The sequence below is a fragment of the Hermetia illucens genome, chromosome 1 (assembly GCF_905115235.1).
Source record: "Hermetia illucens chromosome 1, iHerIll2.2.curated.20191125, whole genome shotgun sequence".
Lineage (NCBI taxonomy): Eukaryota > Metazoa > Arthropoda > Insecta > Diptera > Stratiomyidae > Hermetia > Hermetia illucens.
In genome coordinates, this window is record NC_051849.1 from 132,235,329 (window position 1) to 132,259,171 (window position 23,843).

Here is a 23,843-nt window from a genome sequence, read left to right on the forward strand (position 1 = left end):
AATTTACTGGAACTGAATATCATTATCACACTAAAGTGGGTAGTCAGACATGCTGAATGGATATACATAACTGAATGGATATACATATTTGGGCTGGATAGCTTCCGAAAATGACTTCTGTCTCACTTTAAATGAGCACATTTTGACTCCTTACTCGCGCACTTTATAATCCATGTCAAAACTAATATCAGATTCAGATTCATTTGATATCCCACATGTTTGTATTCGGTGAGAAACCTCTCCTTTAAATTCTTCGTAAATTTATGTCACTCATTGTGTCGGTGGGATTTCATAGTTCCCATATTTGCAAATTTCGTTCGGATGGGTTTAGCTATTTTGGAGAAAGTGCGTGTGACAGACAGACAGGCAGACAGTAAATCGATTTTAAATGGCACATCGACTAACAGATAAGTATATTTTTGTTTTGCGTCCAGAACTTCTTAAAAATATTTAACTTATGTACAAAAGAATTAATTCTTTTAAATCTACCCAAGGAACATTTATTAACTGTTGGTTGGCCATAAAGGGATATTACGTCTGTATATGCATATAAAGTCTGATTTGTTGATCTAGCACCATAATATCTATTGAAAGGTAGTTTACTGAACTTGATTTTGCAACTTGTCCAAAATCGTTCCATATAACACAGTTGGTTTTGTATTTTAATATTTAAATTATTGGCCTGCCTCCTCTACTTTACAATGAATTTGTTGAGATGTAATGTAATGTAATTGTTCCAGCTTATTTATTTATTGCCCGGTTCGCAGAGTTAAAGCAATTAAAATCTCAGTGTTCTAAAGAATGGATTAATATATTTCTCCGAAAACTTATACGTGCCGCCTTTTTCTCGCGCACTGTAAGTATTTAATCAACAACTCAGACTAGGCAACGGCTGCTTCCGTACTTTTGGCCGTTTCTGTACATGTGATACCTCGCAGTGAAAAGTGACACTCCGCTTCTGCCTGGTGCCGGCAATCAGTTTATCGCTAATGTCATCGAACAGGTCGACTTGGATTCAAGTTGGCTCTGATGAATGTCTAGAGTGTAAATGTGTCTATTCAGCAAATCTCAGTGCATAATTTTAGTGTAAGGGAACCCACCCTTCCTCCTAAACTCCTCGGTTCCTTTTCTGTGTCATCATTCCTGCGTTTTGGTCATTATGATCGCTTGGCTGCGATGTATTTCGGTTGTGACGTTGTGTGCTGGTGAGTTAATTAATTAAAAACATATTCAAGTCTCGTAGAAAGAATTTTACGTGAGAGTAAATCCGTCGTGAAGTTACTGTTAAATGTTAAAATAAATAAAGCGGGAAGTTTTGGAAGTACACGACTGTCGCCAGTGACAGTTGGATTTTGTGGAGCTTCAAGTAATAACGGAGTAGCCAAAGGTCAATGTTCTCAAACAGAATTGGGAAGAATCTGTGAGTCGCCAACTGTGTTGAACAGAAGTTGCCAAAAACGCCTGGAAAGGGTAGGATTTGGATGGTTTGGGGTCATTCCAGTTGGGTTGCGGTTGCTTCTTATTAGAATTCTGCTCTCGGGGAAGTGCGTTGCAGCAACAGGTAGCTCGAAGAAATGCATTTGGTTTGCTTATGGTGAATTGACTTTTTACTCCACTGCGGAAGTGTCATATGACGTTTCGTTTTCCCAGTGGGAAAATGGATCCCCGGCTAAATTGTCCGTTGTTCTGTATGGCAGTAAAATTTAGTTACATTCGAGCGTAGAAACGTTTTGTTTGCTATGCAGCAAACGAATCATTTAAGAATTTCAGCCTTCTGCTTTACGTGCCATTATTTAACATTGCACATTTATTCTCCTTATTATTAATGTCCGGGTAGCTGAGTGGTTAGAGCACTAGGCTACCGTACGGAAGGTCACGGTTCAAATCTCACTGGTGACAGTGGAATTTGAATCGCGATTTGATGTCGGATACCAGCCGACTCAGCTGTGAATGAGTACCTGAGTCAAATCAGGGTAATAATCTCGGACGAGCGCAATGCTGACCACATTGCCTCCTACAGTCTACTGTAGTGTACCGTTACGGTCTTGAATGAAGTGCTCTAACACACTTCAAGACCTAGATCCAATATGGATTGTTGCGCCAACGATTATATTATTATTATTATTACTATTTATTCTCCTCCTTTTCTTAGAAAGCGCGACATGAAAATTTACATGACTCGTTGCACGGAAAGCTTTACCCAAAAAAACTGTCTGAAATGCTGTAGAATATGCAGGGTGAGAAAAGTGCAATGGATCGTTTAGCCTTGCGCCGCATCCGAAAGGCAACCTTGAACTTTGCACCCTAGAATTTTTCAGATGCGCTTTCGGCACGTTCCAGTACTGAATTGGTGGAAGGATATGGTTGCCAATCACCACTTTGTGCGGTATAGGAAATCCTGAGATCCTTGCACTTCCCCTCTATTGTTCTCCGGTATGTGTCCTTGGGACGACCCACCCGTCGACCATATGGGGAGAGTGGATTCCACTGCATGGGGTAGCCAGAAATGCAATTGCCGTCCTTCTTTGTGTGACCTATCCACTGCTATTTTCACTTTCCGATCACTGTGTGTACGGTTGCGAGGTTTGCGCGCCGACCAAGTTTTTCCTTTGTAATTGTGTCAGGCCAGCGAACTCCAATGAAACGACGAGTAACAGCAGAGTTCCTTTCCATGTGCTACTCTCATATAGCAACACACAAATTTCTGCCCTCTGAGTCGCCTCTTACGACACTCAAGGAAAACTTTAAGTGTATTCGCAACGTACCGTCGCGAGGCGGACTTAGTTTTAACTCGATTGCGTCTGCACGCCGACTATGTTCATCAGTGCCACCGATTTCGTTAAAAGTTTCTTTAACCTCTTTCTTTTCTCCAGTAACTTGGGGAAATAAAAGAAAATATGTTCCCAGAACACAGCATACAGCAAAGGTAACAGCAACAGTTCCGAAGACACCGCACAGTTTTAGAGTCGTCCAGAGTAGTTCCCAAAACCGGTAGCACATAGAGCAATATGCAGCTCACTACTCTGACTATAAGCAGCTTATGGGTGCAATACAGTGCAGGATTATGGTGATTATTATTTTGTTAAGGGAAAGTCGCACCGCGTCCTTGAAGAACTATTGTGCCCCTTTTACTGGTTATAGTGTACCTGTTGATCATAGTATCTCAAGCAGGCCAGTAACCGTTAGGAACTTTAGTATGTTCCCCACTTCCAGAAGTTTCAACTTTGCATCTGGTATTAAGTGTTCTCCCAGATGTATCGACCTACTTTGCACAAGTGCTGGACACTGTCCCAGGACGTGCATAGAGGTTTCGTCCTCCTCCTCACAGAACCTGCAGGCAGTGTCCGTAGATATCCCTAGCTTCCCTAGGTGGTAGTTCAGCCGACAATGACCAGTGAGAATTCCCACTATGATTCGGAGGTTCTTTTTGGTGAGGTTTAAGCAATCCTTTGTGCGCATGGGTTCGTATCCCCCAATAAGCACCCTGGACTGCTCCATCCCTGGTAGGCCCGCCCAATATAGTTCCCTCAACCGTTTTTCTTCGTTTCTTAGATTCATAGCCATGAAACCGTTTCCGATTCCACAGAAGGGTTCTGGCCCGTATAAAGGCATCCCTGCTCCCTTCTTGGCTAGTTCATCCGCTGCCTCATTGCCTTCCAGCCCAGCATGGCCTGGAACCCAAAGTATCCAGACCTTGTTGGACGAGCCGAGTGTATTCAGTCTCTCAAGGCATTCCCATACCAGTTTAGAGTTCACCTGGTTGGACCTAAGTGCCTTGATCGCTGCTTGGCTATCGGTGAGAATAGCTATGTTCTGCCCCCTGTAGTTCCTTTGCAGATTAAAGGAGGCACATTTGTCTATGGCGTAAATTTCCGCCTGGAATATGCTAGTGTACCTGCCCATTGGCTCAAAGTACATTTTCCTTGGACCAATGACACCGGCACCCGCTCCCTCTGCTGTGAGGGATCCGTCAGTGTACCAAGTAATCAGTTGCTGGTTTAAGCCGTATGTCACAGCCACGCTTTCCCAGTTTGCCTTGTTACTCCAACGTGTTTCAAACTTCTTATCGAAGTGAAACCTCGTTGTCATGTTGTCCCTCGGTATCAGTAATTCGGGATACCGCCTAGAAAGGATATCAATCTTCCTTCGATTTAGGCAGCTCCCCGCCTCACTCATGCTACCGGCCATCCTGAATATTGATCTCCTTGCCTGCATCTGTATGTGCAGATGGAGAGGGGTTAATCCCAGAATGACCTCCAGGGATGCCGTTGGGCATGTCCTCATTGCCCCACTGATACACACGCAAGCCAGCCTTTGGAGCTTATGTAATTCCCTGGCTTGTGTGCTGAGTTGGGTTCTTTCTGCCCAGATTACCGCTCCATAGGTAATCATTGGTCTTACTATTGCAGTATATATCCAAAGTAGTATCTTCGGGCTACAACCCCATTTTTTTCCTGCTATGGATCTGCAAGTCATCAGAGCCCTCGTGGCTTTCCGACAAGTGTTTCCGACATGTGTCTTCCAGAGTAATTTTTGGTCTAGCGTGATTCCCAAGTATTTGACCTCTGTTTCTCGTTTCACCTCCATATCATGTAATGTTATGGCTTTCAGGTGATCCAGCTTACGCCTCCTAGTGAATGGTACTATGGTGGTTTTGGTTGGGTTGATCCGCAGTCCCACCTTCCTGCACCAGGCACTAGTAACCCTTAATCCAGTTTGGATTCTATCACATAGGGTATCTTCATATTTGCCCCTACAGATTAGAACAATGTCGTCCGCGTAGCCCTGGACTTGTATTCCAGTATTAGTTAACACGTCCAGGAGTTCATCCACTACCATACTCCACATCAGCGGCGATAGTACTCCGCCCTGTGGACAGCCTTGAGTGGTGTTCATGATAATAGAATTTGTACCTGTTTGTACCTCTATTTGTCTGCTTTCTAGCATTTTGCCCATCCAGAGTGCCAGGGTGTTTCCCACTCCTTTGCGGCTCAGGGCATCCTGTATCTCTGTGTGCGATGTGTTGTCGAATGCTCCTTCGATATCCAAAAACGCGCACAGTGCAATTTCTTTTGTTTCAATGGCGTCCCGTAGTACCTCTGTCAGCTGATACAGAGCAGTTTCAGTTGACCTTCCTGCCCGGTAAGCGTGTTGACAGTGATGTAAGGGATTACGCTTTAGAACGTTAGTTCTAATATAGTTGTCTATGACCTTCTCCACCGTTTTGAGTACGAACGATGTTAGGCAGATTGGTCTGAAAGATTTAGGGTGAAAAGGATCCTTTTTACCCGCCTTCGGAATAAAGACCACTTTTGCCCGTCTCCATGCCCTTGGTATGTAACCCAGTGCTATGCTCCCCCTTACCACCCTCAGAAGAGACTCTAGGATAATTCCTAGGCCCCTCTGGATAAGTGCAGGGAAAATGCCATCTGCTCCGGGAGATTTCATTGGTTGAAAGGTTCCCACTGCCCATCTTAGCCTAGCTTCTGAGCATACCTCTTTTGCTAGTTTCCAGCTCTCTTTCCTTCCCCTTTTATTCGTTGTTGGGGTATCAGGCAGATTATTGTCGCCTGCCGCTGAGGGGTAGGACCCCGGGAAATGAGTTCTGAGAAGCAGGTGTACCCTGTCCTCCTCATTCTCGGTGAATGTCCCATCTTCCTTTTTCAAGCAGACAGAGGATATTCTCCCGTCTTTGGCTACAGCCTTGTACAGCCTAGTTGCTTCTGTGATCTGTTCAATCCCTTCACAGAATTCCCTAAAGCTGTTCCGTTTCGCTTCCCTGATGGCGTTGCTATACGCAGTCAGTGCATTTTTATACCTCCGCCAGTCCCCGGTTCGTTTTGCCCGGTTAAAGAGTTTTCGTACCTCCGTTCTCATTCTGGCTAAGTTTCTGTTCCACCATGGTACATCCCTTGATGACTTGACTGTCTTGGCCGGACAGCTGGCCTCATATGCGTCAATGACGATTGTGTTGAGGTCTTCCACCACCGTTTCTAATTCTAATTCGCTCCTGATGTCACCGCTCCCTTGAAGGTGGGCAATGTTGTTGCTCAGGTGCATTGTGTAGGATTCCCAATCCGTTCTCTTGGGATTCCTTATTATTCTTTTTATTTCGGAGTTTCCCTCAATGTCGAATCTGATTATCCTGTGATCAGACATTGAGGGTTCATCCGACACCCTCCAATTCCTGACCATCCCGTTCATTAGGGTATTTCCTAGAGTTATATCTAGTACCTCTTGTCTGGTGCTGGTCACAAATGTTGGAGTGTTCCCTACGTTGTATATTTCTAACTTATTACTAAGAATAAATTCGAGAAGGTACTCACCTCTACGATTAGTGTCACTGCTTCCCCACACTACGTGGTGGGCGTTGGCATCGCAGCCGAGAAGAAGTGGTAACGCCCTCTCCTCGCAATACTCCGTCAGCTTTGCGACTTGTTCCGGTGGAGCCCGGCTCTCGTCTCCTGGGAAGTATCCCGATGCTACCACTACCTTTCGAGTGCTCCTCCCGGCTTCCAATGAGACTTGGATAGCCACAAGGTCCCCGGTTAAGAACTCTGAAAGACATATGTATTTTAGATTACGTTTGAGAATTATGCAAGCTCTTGGTTTTTCACAAGACGAGTCCCAAATTACCTGCATGTCTCCTCCTTGCAGACCGCGAATCTGCCCCCGGTACACCCAGGGCTCCTGAGCCAGCACTATTCCAATGTTCTCCTTGGAATTTGCCCTTGCAATCACTGCAGATGCAGCTCTCGCATGGTGGAGGTTTATCTGGGCTATCCTAGTGCTGGCCATTGGCTCCGTTATTGTTTGGAGCTCTTCTCCACTGTCGGAGTGTCACCCTCCTCCTCCGACATGGCGCTTTCCTGCGCGTCGCTGTCCACCCCGAGCCCTAGCAGTCCTAGGTCTAGGTCGTCCAGCTTCTGCTCTTCACTGGGCAGCAGGTCTATTTCCCTGGTTGATCCCGTTCTTTCCGCCTCTATGGCTTCCGCGACTTCTTCAGGGACCTCGGTAAGTTTTCCATCCGATGCCTCCTCCGAGGTTTCTTTCCTTGGCTTTTCCTTGTGCACATGCACGGGTATGTTGCCAAATCGGTAGTTGATATGACAACTCCGACGTTTAATTGCCTCTAGGGATCGGTCATCTACCCCGATCGTGAGGAGTTTACCCTTTCCCTCCACCTTGCTTCTGAAGACTCTCCATAGTCGAGTATGGAGATCTTCGTTCTGAGCAATTAGGAGTCTCATGAGGTCTTCTGTTACTATTGCCGCGGCCTTTGGGAGAAAAACTGTCACCATGTGGGCTCCTGGTATATCATCTCCAGCACATGTTGACAGTTCCACCCCTTCCCAGCCTGGCAATCTAGGAATTATGGTTCTGACCCATTCTGCGGTACCTTCCGTCGCGCAGTCCACCAGTATAAGGCCTGGTCGAAAGCGTATCCCGGTGAACACCAGTTTCGACGTCCATCCCTTGATCATCTGCTTGACGACCAGTTCTTCAATGGTTTCCTGTTCCTCCCGAGTGAGTATTTGCTCGGGAAACCTTTTTGGCAGTATGGCCAGCCGAATGCCCTTAACCGCACTAGCATAGCTAATGCCGGGCTTCCTGGGTCCTGCCTTCACTCTTGACCTGCCCGGGTTTTCTCCTCCCGTGGGTTCAGGTCTGGGTTTTTTGGGGGCATTCCCTTCATGCGGGCTGATCTCTGCTGCTCCCCGCTTTCTCGGCTCCGGTAGAGATGGCTTAGGTCTGTCCTGAGCCTTCTTAAGGGCCTCTTCTGGTTTCAGGCCTTCCTTCAGATAGCGCAGGTACCATTTAACCCCGGCGCCACTGAGACCTGTCTCCTTCCTGACGTCTGTTATGTTTATCTCAGACGTGCTTTTGCTGGTCCCTGCTCTTTGAGCAGTGGTGTTCGTTGGCTGTAGTCCATGCAGTATACCAATGCTCACCTTGGATCCACTGCTTGACGTCCCAACTTCTCCCTTCTTGGGTGTAGTCACCTGGCTTTCAGTAATTCGGAGACGTGCCTCCACCTGATTAACCAGTTTTGGTGCGGTACGGGGCCCCGCTTTTTTGGTTTTTGTTTTTTTTTCCAATTTAGTACTCATTTGATTCCCACGAGTATGGGGGTTAAAAGGTCCGCCGTGCCATAGTGCCATAGTGCCATGGTGATACTGAATGCCTTGGCGCAGGCATGTTGTAGAATCTGCTTGTAGTTCAGCTGGATGTCTATCATGACTGCAATCTGCAGCTTCTGTGTACAGAATATGTCCTCATGCAAAATGTCGCACCTTGCGATACATCCATAGTTAACATGAATTATCTAAATTCACTGGATCTACTGCCTTGATCCGGCAATTGTCCGGACTTGAGCCCGATAAAGAATTGTTGGGCTTATCCGAAACCCCAGGTATATCTGTGTAGAAACAATACGCTTACAAATTTCAAAAAAACATTAAGGATATATATTATTGACGTTGATTTCAAAATAACGATTAGCAATTGTATTCATAGTGTATCTGATCGCATCCAGGATACAATTAAAATGGGGGCGTGGTTACAAAGTATTAAATGTAAGAAGATTTTGTGCTTTAACAATATCACTCAAATAATAAAATCATATTTTGCTAATCTAAATCGGAAATTTTTGTTTTTATCGCTGCCTAAATTTCAAACTTTTCGTATTTTCTTAGTGTTCATAATTCAATGAAGAGATACTGTATTTACTGGCACGACCATTCCTACGTAATGCGTCTTTGGCCAGTATTGTTGATCTGATAGGCCTCCTATACTGTCAATAATGTGGGAGGCAGTCGGTTGTAGTTATCTGCTTCAGCATTTCTTCCATAGACTCTAAAAGATGCATGGGGTGGTACGCTGATGGTTTGTATAGTGGTCGACCAGCCTTAGGCAATAGCGTCAGGTTTTGTCGTTTCCATGACCTGTGAATCTGCGTCGAACAACTCTGCAAATTTGTTCGGTCTAGAGCTAATCGCCAACTTAAGGTAGGAAACTACATTAGAAAGCGTCACCAAATTTTTTATGGATTTTTTTTGTAGGAAAAAATAATAGGAATTAAATCAAATTTATACATTAGTCATAGTTTGAACAACTTTTGAGGTTTTTTTTGAAATCATCTGAGCAAAAAATAACAAAGCTACGCGGAATTACTCCCCTGAAGATCGTAATTAGAATTCTCCAGCTCCGGCACGTCTAGGGATTTCAGTTTTTATTTGAAACCAAAAAGGTTTTATTCTTACATTACAAACTTATTTTCTAAGGATATGAATCTCAAAGCAGATAAAAATAATTTAATAATATTTTCTATTTTTTTCTCACTAATTATGCCAAAGAAACCTTAAAAATATGATATCATTCCAAATGTTCTTGGTAACTTTATAGATAATCGTCCACGTACGTTCAAAATTCGTAATGATCAGTTTATTACTTTTTGAGTTCCCGTAAATGTGAAGAACGTCATTTTCAGAAAAACGCGTTTGAAACAAATTGTTTGAAAAATCTCCTTACGGATATGGAGAGATTTCTCACTCTTAATTACAAACAACAAAATACAGTTACAACAAATGAAAAAGAACTAGCGGCGATAGCGTTACAAGATTATGTAAGGGTATTAAGTGACTACTTCATGGACTTTGAGCCTGAGCTTTTACCCGATAAAGGAATACGAATTTTGCTTTGAAATTTGTCCGGCGTATCCTGAGATAGCTAAGTTAAGGATCTATGCAATAAAAAAAATATATCCTGAAAACCTCCTAATGTGGTTTCAACCCTTAAGAGCCTTATTCTGAATTCCGTTAAATCCGGTCCTTTATTTTCATCCATCCTAACACCCAGCAGTTTTCTCTTCGTCACGACAGGCATCAATAAAGCATCTAGAGGCCTGTAGAGTTGCCGCACCTCCTACTATCATCCTGAGGGAACAACCCCTAAATGTTTTCCAGAATGAGATTGTGGTATGAACGATATTTGAACCTCACCATTACAACTTTTTACACACTTTACCAAAGGTTTATATTCGCCTTCGTCCAGCAAGATGCCGAACCGACTACTGGGGTGATGAGTCGGTGACGTTTTTCATGCTTTAATGAAATATGAGGGAAGCAACTGAAGATAAATACCAACAAAATCAACATTCTCATTATGACTGTTCATTCCACTCTTTCTATCTGCATTAATGGGCAGAGAATTGAATGTGTCAATCAATTTGTCTCTCTTGATAGTGTTGATTTCCCCACGGCACATGGAACTTGATGTCGCTCGATGCATTGACAGCGGTAGTTCGATCTTCACTGTTCTATCTAAAATATTGATAACCCAACATCAACATCAAATTGAAGTTTCTCTGTTCTAATGTTCTTTCTGGGTTACTATATGGTAGCAGAATATGGAAACGCACCTCCTCTTTTATCCAGAGTTCTAAGCCTTTGTCAATACTTGTCTGCCCCATGTCATCGGGGACTCTCACTTGAGATAATTTTCAATGAAGAACTTCGCTGATGAACGCGCGAGGTATACATAGATGTATTGATGCGAACGCTCCACTATCCCAATATGATCAATTAGTGAGTCACCCCAGAAAGATATGGTGAAAAACAGTGGCGGACGATTGCAAGCTTCTCGGAAAGTCCTGGGGCGAGTTGAAATACATTTTCACAAACTACAGACAAGTACACGTAGGCGCTATGCCCCATTTAGGGGTAATTGGGAATATGTACGATCAACAACATTTGAACATGATCTCGCCAGATCACCATATAAGAGACAATTGAAGCATCCGACGTATTCATTGGGTTGTAGCTCACATTACACGTTCCTGGGATTTTCCCAACGGGAAAAAATATTTTTACTGCGTGGAGCTAAAAAACAATAGTTTGCTTACTTGCTTTAAAAATGAAACTTATGTTTTTTAAGCTTTTGTGGGGTCCCCATACATGCGAAAGGGGTGTGTAAATTTTTTCACCAAATATAGTCATGTGGGGTATCAAATGAAAGGTCTCGGTTAGTACTTTACGAAGCCGGTCTTAGTTTTGACATTTGTTGGAAAGGTGGGGTGTGCGGAGGGTTGAAAGTGATCATTTCTTTAACGGGCTCATTCTCAGAAAATACCCAATTCAAAAATCTGAAAAAAATCAAGAGGCGGCCATAACATAGCGCATGATTCTATCAAGTTTGGTGGAAATCGCACTATTACTAACAAAGTTATAGTTCGAAGTTGTGGTTTCTTTGCAAATTCAAGACTATAAAAGTCAATTTTACCCGAAAATGGATACTCTCACATAATATATGCATATGTATATTACGTACTACGTACTAATGGGGCAAATGCACACTCAAATGTCTTTATATAAGAAGTACACAAACCTTTTCATATCTGAAGCGTCCAGCTTCCGGTTTCCCGACTTGTTTATAATATACTTGTAAAATATAATATTACCACTTACCCAATGGAGTCTAAGACTGCACTTAAGACTTTTATTTGTTTCATTTGGAAGTGAGTTTGTCTCGGTCTTTGTATTGAATAGATCCCGTGATCGCGCAGCTCTCCCTAAGTACTTAGCTGCGAAAATCTTCTGCTTCGATTATGGCTCTGATTTAGTGCAATATCTCCATAACCGCAATTTGTTTGTCGATGCCTAAATCGGGAAAGACGCCAGTTGAGAAGCATTAGTTTGTTGTGCAGATATGAGAAGTCATCAAAGAATGGTTGAAACATCGATCATAAGTATTTGAAGGGCTTAGCTCTGGCCAAGTTGCAACGTTCATGGTGGTCAGCAGTTACACGAGTGTGGGCATTTGGTCTCTTTTCTGGCGTAATCATTTCAATTTTATTTTCCTCATTGCTTGTTGTTTCGTTGGTAGTGTGATGCGCAGCACAGCAATCAACGATAGAGGTTGAGGTGCAATAATTTTATAGGGTTTGACTTTGCTGTCAACTGGTTACTTTTAATAAACTATCTATTGATAAACGTAAGGTTCTGAATGTCAGCAAATCAATACCCACAATACAGGTCCTCAATTCATTACCTCCCCTGGAGCCATGGAGCTTCTTGTACAGCGTATATGTCGATACGTCTTTGTTGGTGAGTTCTTGCATTTACTTGGATCCTGGGTTCATCTTTACGTCAAGAATCTTTGTTTTATTTTAGACAAGATCGGGGCTCGCTCTGCTATACTGATTTTGCTAGATGCCTAACATTGCCTCGAATCATATTAAGTACATTGGTTATTGGTTACCGACATTAAATGGGTTTTCTGGCGGGTGTGCCAAGCGGGATCAGATAGGATTAAGAAGTTATCCGGCCTATACTTGATTCATTTTCTTCTCCGATATTAGCAATTTTATTCGCAGTTTAGTGAGGATAGTACTGGGTGGGTTGGCTGGAACTTTCACCCTAGTCTGACAATGTGCTCTAGTTTCTTTTATGTCGAGCTGTATTGCTTGAATCACAATTTCCATTATCTGGGCTGCGAGTGTGTAGTGTGTACATGAACTTGATTTGTAAGGAGTCGACGTATGACGGACTCTGTCAACCTTCAACACCGTGGCTGTAGAGCACGTGCATGCGGATTTAAACGGTCGCAACCGTCAATGTACCACATCGAGGTAAAGCTCCGCCCTCTTAGTTGGCAATATCAAACACAGATTGATCATATAATAATTCTTCAATCTTCAAAGAGGATGCACACGGCTCCCCCTTGTTTGGTAATAGTTAACTCGGGTTGATCATGTGGTTTAACTCCATAAATAATTCCTAATTTGGGGCGTTCGGTTTATTACAATTATTTGAATTTCATATACTGCCTGAGCTTGGAATTGCGGGACTAACGTAGGAAATGATCTCAGCTCAAGATTAGCTTAAGCGTGGTTTTCACTGCTCCCTTTCGTAGCTTGAACAATGCTTCGGGCGATTTTGTTAATGGAGCTTGGATAGATCATTGGTGGAGGTTAGGAGATTAATGGTTGGTAGAAATTGTCGGAGAAGGGGTTGTAACGTCAAAAGTTTATATCTTTTAGTACCGAAGGTTTGATTTGGATGCCATCAATAGGTAAGGGGTTAGCGCAAGAATCATACGATAACATTCGAAATTCTCAGGTTTTTATTCTGCTCCTTGTAATATGGAAATAACTCTTATCAAAATAAATTGAAACTATGTGGAATATTTATTTTACTTCTATTTTCAGGCATAACTGGCGGTCATCTCATTCCTTTTGACACCGAACAAGTATTTGACTTGAAAAATGTGGTTGAATTGCGTGATTTTAGCGAAGATGCGCATAAAATTTCCTACGTGACATCTGGTCAGCTTACAGTTCGTTCAGTTTGGAACTTAAATGAGAAACAGCTTCTGAGCTTTGAGCTGAGCTCATTGAGCTTGAAGCCTTCTAAAAATAATAACTTCGGAAGCAAAGAATTTTCTTCCTTGGAGGAAAAGCCTTTCTACGTTCTTTTTATCGCGAATATTCCACGCACTTTCTATTCTGATATAACATCGAATATTTCACAGAGGAACTTACAAAAAGGCATTGCTAGCTTATTTTACCTAAGCTATCGAGATGACACGACAGTTGAGGAAGACGTATTGGGAAACTGCACTGCGGTTTATAAACGGTTTTCCTCGAAAAAAATAAAGAAGACTAAATCGAATTGTAATAAATGGTCGCACGTATTGCACCGTAGATTGGAGAAGGTGTTAGGTAAGTGAGTTTTCAAAATTACAAATCTGGTATCTCCATGTATAACTTAAAAGATAATTTTCCACTGATGTTCATTTTAAGCGCATTGTCAACAATAAGGAACAATTCCTTATTGTAGGTGGGACTGTCTTCATTAGTTCTACAGGTTTGAATTTGTATGTTCAGTACTAGTATATTATTTTGTGACATTCGATCAAATAAGGTCTTGATTCATTTCCGGTGGTTAAATGGTTATCAATACGCCTATTTTTTTTGTTCTAAGTCAAATTTTATTTTATTGTTCGGATTCGTTTGGAAATTATAGTTTTAAACACGTGATAAGTCACATGCCAGATTTATGTCGATCGCCGTAATAAAGCTCGTATTTATCTGTCCGAATGACGTTCGAATGACTTCACTTAAAGGACAAGAATTCAAGCTAAGGTTGTACATGTGTTCTTTCAAGAAACCTAAGGTTTACGGATTAGATATAGCATATTAGTGGTCAGTTAAAATTTTATGGCTAAAAATCGCATTCTACTTTTTAAGTGCGTTTTTTTCGAAACTGCATGTTGAAAATCTGTTGCCACCATAGCCCAAAATCTATCCAGCGAAATTCTTTGAAATTTTCATGACTTATTCAGAACATATTTGTACGGTCCGCAAACTAGGATAATTGCGATTCATTCAGTTTTTTTTTTATTCATTGAAGAAGCCTTGAAAAACACCAAAGTTTAACAGAGCGCCAAAAATTTAGCTTTCGTTATTTTCTAATAATCCTAGTTTGCGGACTGTAGTTAAGTCTGCACGTTAAAATGCTGTTTACATTTTTTCTTTAAAATGATCGCAGTGCCCACTAGCGTGGCAGAAAAAAAACCACCTTTTTTTTGCAGATGGGTGTATAAATTGCTTTGTATTTCAATAACGAACTATGCAATCGGGCTGGAAAAGTTACTATGCACGCTTAAGGTATTAATAAATCTATGGTAAAAAATTCGTATTTGTATCTTTATCCAGTTCTTCACAAAAAAATTCTAAAAAAAGCCAAAAAAAACGGCTTTCACACGGATGACCCAGTTGAGGGGGGCTCGCCATACATGTAAATGGAGGGTGTGAAATTGGGGCTCCCCATACATGTGCATGGGAGTGCGAAATGTGGCCACGTGGGGTATCAAATGAAAGGGCTCAATTAGTACTTTTCGAAACTGGTCCCATATTTTATATTGGGTGAAACATAGAGGAGTGAGGGCTCAAAAAATGACCCCCAAAAAGTGTAACAGGTCTCATTCTTAGAACCTATTCAACCGAAAAATCTGAAAAAAAAAATCAGAACATAACGCACAATTTGGTCAAGTTTGAAGAAAATACAACTATTATTATAAAAAAGTTATAGGGGGGGAAACCTTGCCATTTTTTTGCGAATTTGGTGCAGACGCCAAATTTCTTTGATTTCCTGAGCCAATGGCTCATAGTTCACCTTCTTCTCCACGTATTTCCGTTCAATGTTGCTATTATGGGGGATAGCAACATCAATAATATACGCGGAGCGACCCGTCTTGTCAACTAACAGTACGTCAGGCTTGTTGTGTGCTGTATGGCGATCAGTCAGAACTTGCCGGTCCCAATAAGCAGAACTATCAAGTACTGCTTGCGGCTCATATCGGTAAACCGGACATGTTCCCGTGATCAGCCCATGCTTATATGCAAGGTTTTGATGGATAACCTTACATACAGCATTATGCCTGATGCTGTATTGCACTGGTGCCATAACAGTACAGCCAGAAATGAGATGGTCCAACGTCTCTAACGCCCAACCACACATTCTGCACTGGTCGTTCTCCACCCGTTCTTTCTTTTACAAGCTCGGGTGGCGACCACGCCATCCTGAATGGCGCACCTGAACCCCTCCGTCTCAGCAAAGAGCTCCCCAGCACACAGTCATCTGTTCGACAGATGCAAATCGACAAATGGCTGCCAAAGACAATTCACGTGTTTACCGTGCATTGCCTTCGACTTCCATTCATCGATCCGCTCTTGGTCCGACTTCACCCCACTCAGAGGATGGAAAGATCGATCCTTCAAGTTAAGTGGAGTCAGTCCACAGTCTGCCTTACAGAGAGCCGCATGCAAGGGACTCGCCTGCTCTTTGTTGTAAAAATAAGCACGCAGCGAGTCGACTTGGCGATGATGTTGTGCCGCCACGTCAACCACGCCCTTACCTCCGATGTCACGGGGCAGGTTCATCCGCTCCACGGCAGACTTTGGATGATGCATTCGGAATTTGGACATAGTTGTCCGTATCCGCCGCTGGACGTTTTCCAGAACGGTCTTCGTCCACGGCAATATTCCGAATGCATAAGCCAGTGAAGGGATAGCGAATACATTCAACGCGCTCATTTTATTCTTCCCCGAGAAATGCCATTTCAGTACCAGCTTTACACGTGGCAGGAATTCGGACAGCTTCCTTCAGATCAAAAACTCGAGCATGGGTTCCTTGCAGAATTCCTAGGTACTTGTAGAAGTCTGTCTCGGTCATAGCTTCGATGTGGAGGTCACCAATGCTATGTCCGGCATGCGACAGACTTCTAAGATGGTTGTCAGTACCAGCATACAGCTTGATGTCATCTAGGTGCATCAAGTGTGTCAGTTCGCACTTAGCATGTAGGCCACATTTTATTGCAAAACCATGCCCTCTAGCATCATTCAGTATCATGAAAGGGGGTTCAGTGCCATACAAAACCAAAGAGGAGTCAATGAATCCCCCAGGAAGATGCCCCGCCGTATACGGATGGGCTCTGAGGTATTAGCACCCTCAGATGTACGCACCGATAAGGTGGTATGCCATTCTTCCATGACTGTCGCCAAAAACTTTATTAGTTTCGGATCAATGCGATACAGATGTAGGATATCGATCAGCCAGGTATGCGGAACGCTATCAAAAGCCTTGGCATAATCGATATGGCAACTGAAGAGGTTTCTTTGGCCTCTAGTTGCTTGTCCTATAACTATCGAGTCGATAATGAGTTGCTCTTTGCAACCGCTTGACCCAACTCGGCAGCCCTTCTGCTCCTCGGACAGAATGTTGTTGGTTTCGAGGTGCGCATTGATCCTTCCACTAATAATGGACGTGATGAATTTGTAAAGGGTTGGTAAGCAAGTGTCTGCGGGGTCCTGCACCGTGTCCTTCTTAGGGATGAGGTAGGTAATCCCCGCAGTGAGGAAAGGTGGAAATTCCTCCGGCCGACTCATGACCTCATTTATACTGCGTGCCAACCGACTGTGTACGCTGGTAAATTTCTTATACCAGAAATTCTGCACCCGATCCAGACCTGGGCCCCTCCAGTTCTTCGAGATGTTTATGGCTCGTCGAACTTCCTCTTCGGTAACATCCGCAAAATTCATGCCAGGTGATCCACTCAGCATGCTGGGCAGGTAAAACCCAAAGTCCACCCCAAAACTCTTTCGCTTCCGTCACCGAGAACTGTATTGTCTGGGCGCTCTGTTGGGATTCGTTGGGAGATCTGAAAAAGCTCCGCTGGTTCCTCGCGTATGTTGCATTCTGGACACGTCTGGAATAACTTTCGCCATACCGTCGTAACCGACTGCATATGACAGAATTTCAACAACGGGTGTCTCACAGGGGATGGCATAGTTCCGGTAAACCCTCCATGGTGGATCTCTTTTGTCACTCAAACCAATAACAGGAAAGCGAATCTTCTGACCGTGCAATCTGATAGCCGCAACTGCACCATAATACACAAGTGATTGTAGTTGCAGCAGTGACATATCAGCACACAGTCGAGATGCAATCTCATCATTGATTTGAGATAGAATTCTCGAAGTTGCTGGAGATGCATAGAGCCTGGGAATACCTGGTCTATGCAAAGAATCCGAGAATTCTATACCCGCTCTTTGGAATTCGTCCCGAACCTCAGCTGGACGGTGGAGAAGAGTGCTTCGGCGAGTACTGAACCTGTTGCCTGCAGTGCGGCGTGGTGTTGTTGATGCCGCCTCCTCTGCCCCCATCAACTCTCGGTCACCAGTTTCCCCGATGACCTCAAGTCGAACACGTTCCCTGATGGTGGCCGGGATTGTGTCGCTGCGAGTAATAAAGCGGTACTGGTCTGCGATTCGCTGCACAGTCACGTGCAACAAGGGGCGGTACCTGCCCCCGCCGTTATTTCGTAGTAGGAGCGGATGATGAAGAGGTTCATTTCTTCAGTCCATTTCATCCGCTTCCTACGCGAACCTGCTGAAGTGGTCGCCATAGATTGTGGCGAAACAGCTGCAGCAGGCGGAGCTGTGCTCCTGGTCGTCGTGGCGCCTAGACGTCGAACCGCCCCACGACTAGCGGTTTCGACGCCGTGCTGTCCATTACGAGAGCCCGACCCAGTCACCAAGTCAAACGACTCCCGCCGGTTATCCGTACCGGACCTTAAATTTCTCTGCTTCTCATTTTTGGTGGGGCATTTTATCCCTAGCTGCCAGGTGTTGAGATAGCTTCCTTAGTGAGTAATCTGCAAGACTGCAAAGTTCCTGCACTTTCCTCACCTACCCTCTGAGACGCTGCGGTGGCGTACAGCCATTCATACTGAAGCTATCCATCCCTCCTCCTTTCACAACCGGGCTTGGGACCGGCTTCGGCGGAGTTATTATTATTATTATTATAATATCTGTAATATGTACGTATGTCTTGCAATTTGGAACAGTAGAATGAATCTGTTGGATTTGTAGCTATACACGGATTGGAAAAAACACACACACAAAACCTTTATACCCGCAGCGTGAGCTCCCGGTATTCCGACTTGTTTAGTTTTCTTTGTTTTATTTTTTTGAAGTATCCGGAAGGTCGCGGTTCAAATCTCACTGATTGCAGATGGAATTGTATCGTGACTAGATGTCGGATACCAGGCGACTCAGTTGTGAATGAGTACCTGTGTCATTATCCCGGGCGAGCGCAATGCTGACCACATTGACTTCTACAATGTACCTTCTGTAGTCTATCGATACGGTCTTGAAAAAAGTGCTCTAACACACTTCAAGGCCTAAATCGAATTGGTTTGCGACGCCAACGATTATTATTTTTTTGTTTGAGGGGAACTGAGAAAATATATGTTGTTAATAGAGCATAGGAGACAGGTTGAATTTTTAACGGCTTATCATTATTGTTTCTTTCTATTCTTCTTTCAGTGATGATTAATTGACTATCTTTTCTATAATGTTCGTCTTCCATGTTGAAATCGACAAACGCGTTGGATCATAAAGCATATGTTTGTTGCGCTTCGCCGCTTTTATCTTAGGTAAAATATGAGAAATCAAGAAGACTTGACACGACCAGCCGAGACGTACTGAACGGCGTTTGCTTGTTTGCTGTTTGGGGTATAGGGCCTGAATCACGCCTACGCGCCACCGCTCGCGGTCACCCGAAATGCGCTTCAGCTCTCTCCAGGACTTCCCGAGGCACTCCTCTACTGTTATGCGCCAAGTTCTCTTGGGGCAACCTTCTCGTCGTTCATCTCGGGCTATACTGTCCTGTGCGTCGGCCAAGTTCTTCGTTTGAAATAGTATCAGACCAGTTCCGATAATATGGCGCAGACAGGTGCTCACGAACGCTTGGAGTCTTCGGGTGACAGTGAGGTTACTTTCAATATAACAACACAGAAAGAACACTAGCACGGAACAGTCTCAAATTGACCTTGGTGTTGAGAAAGCTGCATTTCCATATCTTAGACAAGGTAGCGAAAGTGAATCTAGTGCTGTTCATGGGTCAGGCAATATCCAGTTCGGTGCCACCGCCGGCAAAAACTAGGCTTCCTGGGTATATAAATTGATCGGTGCCTTTGATGCTCTGTTCATTAATGCTGATAGAGAACCTTGGTTTTGTTGGTGTTTATCTTCAGTCCAACTCTATTTGTCTATTTACCAAATCCATAACCATTTGGTCAATGTATATGACCCGGTGTGAGAGCAAACAAATGTCATCAAGGTAGTTGTAATGTTTGAGGAAAGAAGTCATGGGGCATTGAATTCCTCCATGTCCCCTGTGATTTTTCCTCGATACAGCACGGGACATTTTACATCATCATATGTTGGCTTTATGGTAGCTATTAGTTCGAGAGTGATCCGTACGGGGGTCAGTGCAGGAGGATTCGGAGCAGAAATCAGCTTCCTCTCTGTCAATCAAGCTTTCGATATGTTCTTTGATGCGTTCGAGGATTGTTTATTATATATAATATTATCATTGTGTTGGCAGGGAGCATGCATATACCCCTCCAATTATCACATTCAAAACGGATGCCCTTTTTGGAATCTTGACGATCATTCCCTCCTTTCACTTTTTGGCAAAGGTCTCGCATTCCCGAGTGGAGGTAGCAGATCTGCAGTAATTACAGGTGCAAGGATGAAAAAGTCTGCGGGAGGGCGTCAAATGATCGGTGGCGGAAATGATGCTTGAAGAAACAGTGCGTATCCGCATGTTACGGTGATTAGCCGTTTCACTAACAAGAGGAATCTTATCGGATGTAGTACGGTTAAGAACTGTGTTCTTTCCATCTTTGCAGCACCTTGTCATTGTAGACGAGCGACATTTGGATCATACAAGCTCGTAGAAAGCATCCTTCTCCACTATATCGAAAGCCTCCGTTGGTGCGTAACTTTGTACAATTGTAATACTCCTTAACCTGGAGCGGAATCTTGCAGTCAGAAATCTGTCAGAAACCGACTCCTAGGTAAAGAGAACGTGCCTTGCGGTAGCCGTCAGAAACAACCCAACACCGGATGCGTGTCCGCTAACACTCAGCTTTCCAGGGTATAAAATTACATTACCGCAAGGGGGGAGGAGTATTCCTCAGATTCTCATAATCTTACGTTCAGAATGTCCAGTTTATATCGTTGGAATTCGCTCTCGATTTGGTGAAAGCGAACATTTTGAGGACACTCGTTACCGTTATCGTTATAGCGTGCGTACATTCCAGAAACCAACCGTAGTTCGTTTTCGATAACCAAAAAATGAAATATGAGAAGCATTCCTTTATATATGTGGGAAAAAGGATTAACGTCACCATTAGAGTTAGAGAATTAAGGCGGCTTAACGCGTGTAGTGCAAGGCAGCTCAGAAAACAATTATTCGAGGTTGGGAAAGAGAAAATGTGGGCGCGGGGTGGAAATTATCCGGCCCTCTGTTATGCCCTTATCTCTTTAGTCTATATTTCGTAGCTCTGGGAAAATTCTGGATAATCCTCCACGATCAATAGAAGAACTAACCCGCTTTTTCGACGTAGTATTCCTTTCTTGCCGTGTTAGCTTTAAACTACTCAGCTGGCTGCTATTTTCTATTGTCACGAGTCTCGTCAGCACCATAATTTACTATCTCTATGCATCTAATTGTCGAGGAAATAATAGGGGGGGGGGGGATATAAAAAGTTACGAAATTAGATGGGGAAATTAGGTTGGGATAGACGGAATCATGAAATGCTATGCTATCGTGAAAGAAGGGGATGTAGAAAGTCAAATCGATTTTGTGTTGTCTAATTCGGTTCAAGCTCATGGAACGCGTAAATCTTCCTTGGGCGTGAGACCAGAGGATACTACAGCCACCTATCATTGTATTCAACCCTCATATAAGTGTAATTACATTTTAATCACAACAATGCAAAGTAGATTCTTTGTTATCTTCATTTGAGAAAAATATATATATTTATATTATAATACATTATTCTGAAAAACGTTGCTTACCTCTTTTAGATGTTGCTAAGGAATCCTACCACGAAATAGATTACGGCCTGTCGGAAGAAGGAGGTCTCGAAACGGTTTCTTCATTCGAACGTCACACTTTTCGAGTGGCAATGACTGAACATTTAGGAAGCTGGGTTGATGCACTCACAACCATACGGCACATGAAGTCACACAAATTAGATAAGGGACTTTATGATATAACTCCGGATAAACTGGCATCTGAAATCAAAGGAAGCAACCTTGTAGCCGAGAGTGAGCGCAACTCCCCATCCCAGAAGGTACGTCAGTGGGTTTTATTCTTAATTACTAAAGTTGAATGCAATGATCGTTTCAGGGTCCATCGCTGAAGGAATTTTTGAACCCTTTCAGAAAAAAGTTGATTAACCAAGAGCTTGGCAATAAGGATGACAGCGGAATTTTTATTGAATTGTTGCCTGCATTCAGACGTGCTTCAAAAAAACAGCTGAAGCAACTGTTCATTTCATCTGAAAATAAAGATATTATAAATACTCTTTTAGATTTGCTAGGGGCAGCCCAATCGGAAGCTGGGTACGATGCTGTTATGTCTGTATATGATTTTGAAAACGGCGAAAATTTCGACCGCCTTGAGAAATATTTGCAATGCTTGGCAATAGGAACTCGACCCAATAAATACATAATTGAAAGTTTATTCCAAAAAGTGATTGGTGGCGAAATTCCAGATGAGAGACTTAAGGAGACTGCCCTCCTTTCAGTATGTTCAATGGTACGCCAATTGAAACAGTTCTTCCCCGAAGAGGATCAAGTGTATGTCGAAGTTAAAACTCATGTCCTAAATAGCTTAGATAATTGCCGTGACAGTAGATGTAAGTCTACTTATATTCGATGTCTGCAAAATTTGCTTGACTCATCCACGATATCAAAACTGTTGAGCATTGCTTTAACGGATACGCCGAACCCTTCAGTCGCGGCTATGAAAGCGCTGAGAGCATTTGATATTAATATTTTTCTTGAACGAAACCGTAAAGATTTCGAAAAGATTTTCTATCAACATGGCCGAAAATTCGACTCCAGCGCAAGGACTCTTTCTCTTGACATTTTACTGGATATGGGTCCAAGCGAAGAACAGCTCGGGGAACTGCTTGAAATTTTACCTCGTAAAGGAGAATCGTCCGAAATAAAAACTTATTTTCTACAGAAACTTAAGATACTATCAGATCGTTGCCCGAAATTTTCCAATAAATTGCGAAGGGTGTTAAGTGGTCGCAAGCATATATTTAATTATGACGTATTTGCGCCGAATGGTTTGACGACTGTTCTGGAACGAATGTTCTCTACATCAGCTTTGTTCAATGGGTCATTGATTAGCACGCAGGAAGTGCATAGAGGAATCTTGAAACGCGGATTGGTTGAAATGGAAATTTCCAGCGGCAACGAAGCTGCCCGCATCTTCTCGGTAATTTCGATTGCCTTTTTAAGTGCACATTTATTCATAAATTTTCTTACAGCTAGCATTATACACGTGTGGGCTTTGGTCAATAATCGGATCAGATTCCGAAGACGGCAACTTAAATGAAGATGATCTGTCTGACGAAACAGCAGTAACAGCTGGAATGGAGATAACTGTTCTGGGGAGTCGAATGCGACCATTGGTTTTCTTTACGGGCAACGCAGAATTAATGAGCCATGCCTGGAGCGGTACTGCTTCGGAACCAACTTCCGCTTATCAAAGTACTCTTCTTATCCATGATCATGAAGCATACGTTGTACTCCACAATGGGTTTAGTATCCATTTGGAATTGTCGAGCGCTAATTCGGTGGATTTATTTGGGAATGTGGAGTTGAGTTTATGGAATAGGAATGCGCGTACAAAAATACACAAAAAGTAAAAGGCCTGAATACTTTTCGGTTACATATGACGAGAATTATTTTAATTTTCAGTTCTGGATGGACCGTTTCTGGAACCACTTCTATATTGAATCCATTCAAGAAATTCAAACACACATTCTCAGCCACAACGAGTCCGAATATAGCTTTAGTGGCAGACGTTGACTTTTATTCGACTTTAAAACTTTGTATTCAACTGGATCGGGTTGAGGACAATGTCAAGTAATTGCATGATTTATTCTTTGGGATCAACGTGTTAACGGTATTTATTTCAGGGTTTCGTCGAACTTGTCATCAATTTCTGCTGATAACAAAGAGCTGATTGAAAATTCTACGAATTCTGAGTGGAAATCACCAGGTTTTACCATGGCTTTAAACCAAAAAAATAATGAAATGTGTAACATTCTTTTGGAATAGGTGACAATTTTTTATTGCCTGTTTATGAATGTAAGAATCTCCGCTTATATGTTTTTAAGCTCCAGAATGCTCATTTACATTGTTGTTGTAATACTATTAGAAAATAAAGTGTATATTCATTCTTTTA

The 23,843-nt window shown here is 43.0% G+C and overlaps 1 protein-coding gene across 1 annotated transcript; it reads left to right on the forward strand.

The window, feature by feature from the left end:
- The first annotated feature begins 942 nt into the window (after positions 1-942).
- On the forward strand, positions 943-23,843 carry LOC119659296 (microsomal triglyceride transfer protein large subunit). The gene is made up of 7 exons (XM_038067311.1): positions 943-1,205; positions 13,208-13,720; positions 21,443-21,711; positions 21,768-22,868; positions 22,921-23,297; positions 23,354-23,521; positions 23,575-23,843. Exons 1-7 carry the CDS (start codon positions 1,160-1,162, stop codon positions 23,714-23,716), a joined length of 2,616 nt encoding a protein of 871 aa, XP_037923239.1. The 5' UTR covers positions 943-1,159; the 3' UTR covers positions 23,717-23,843.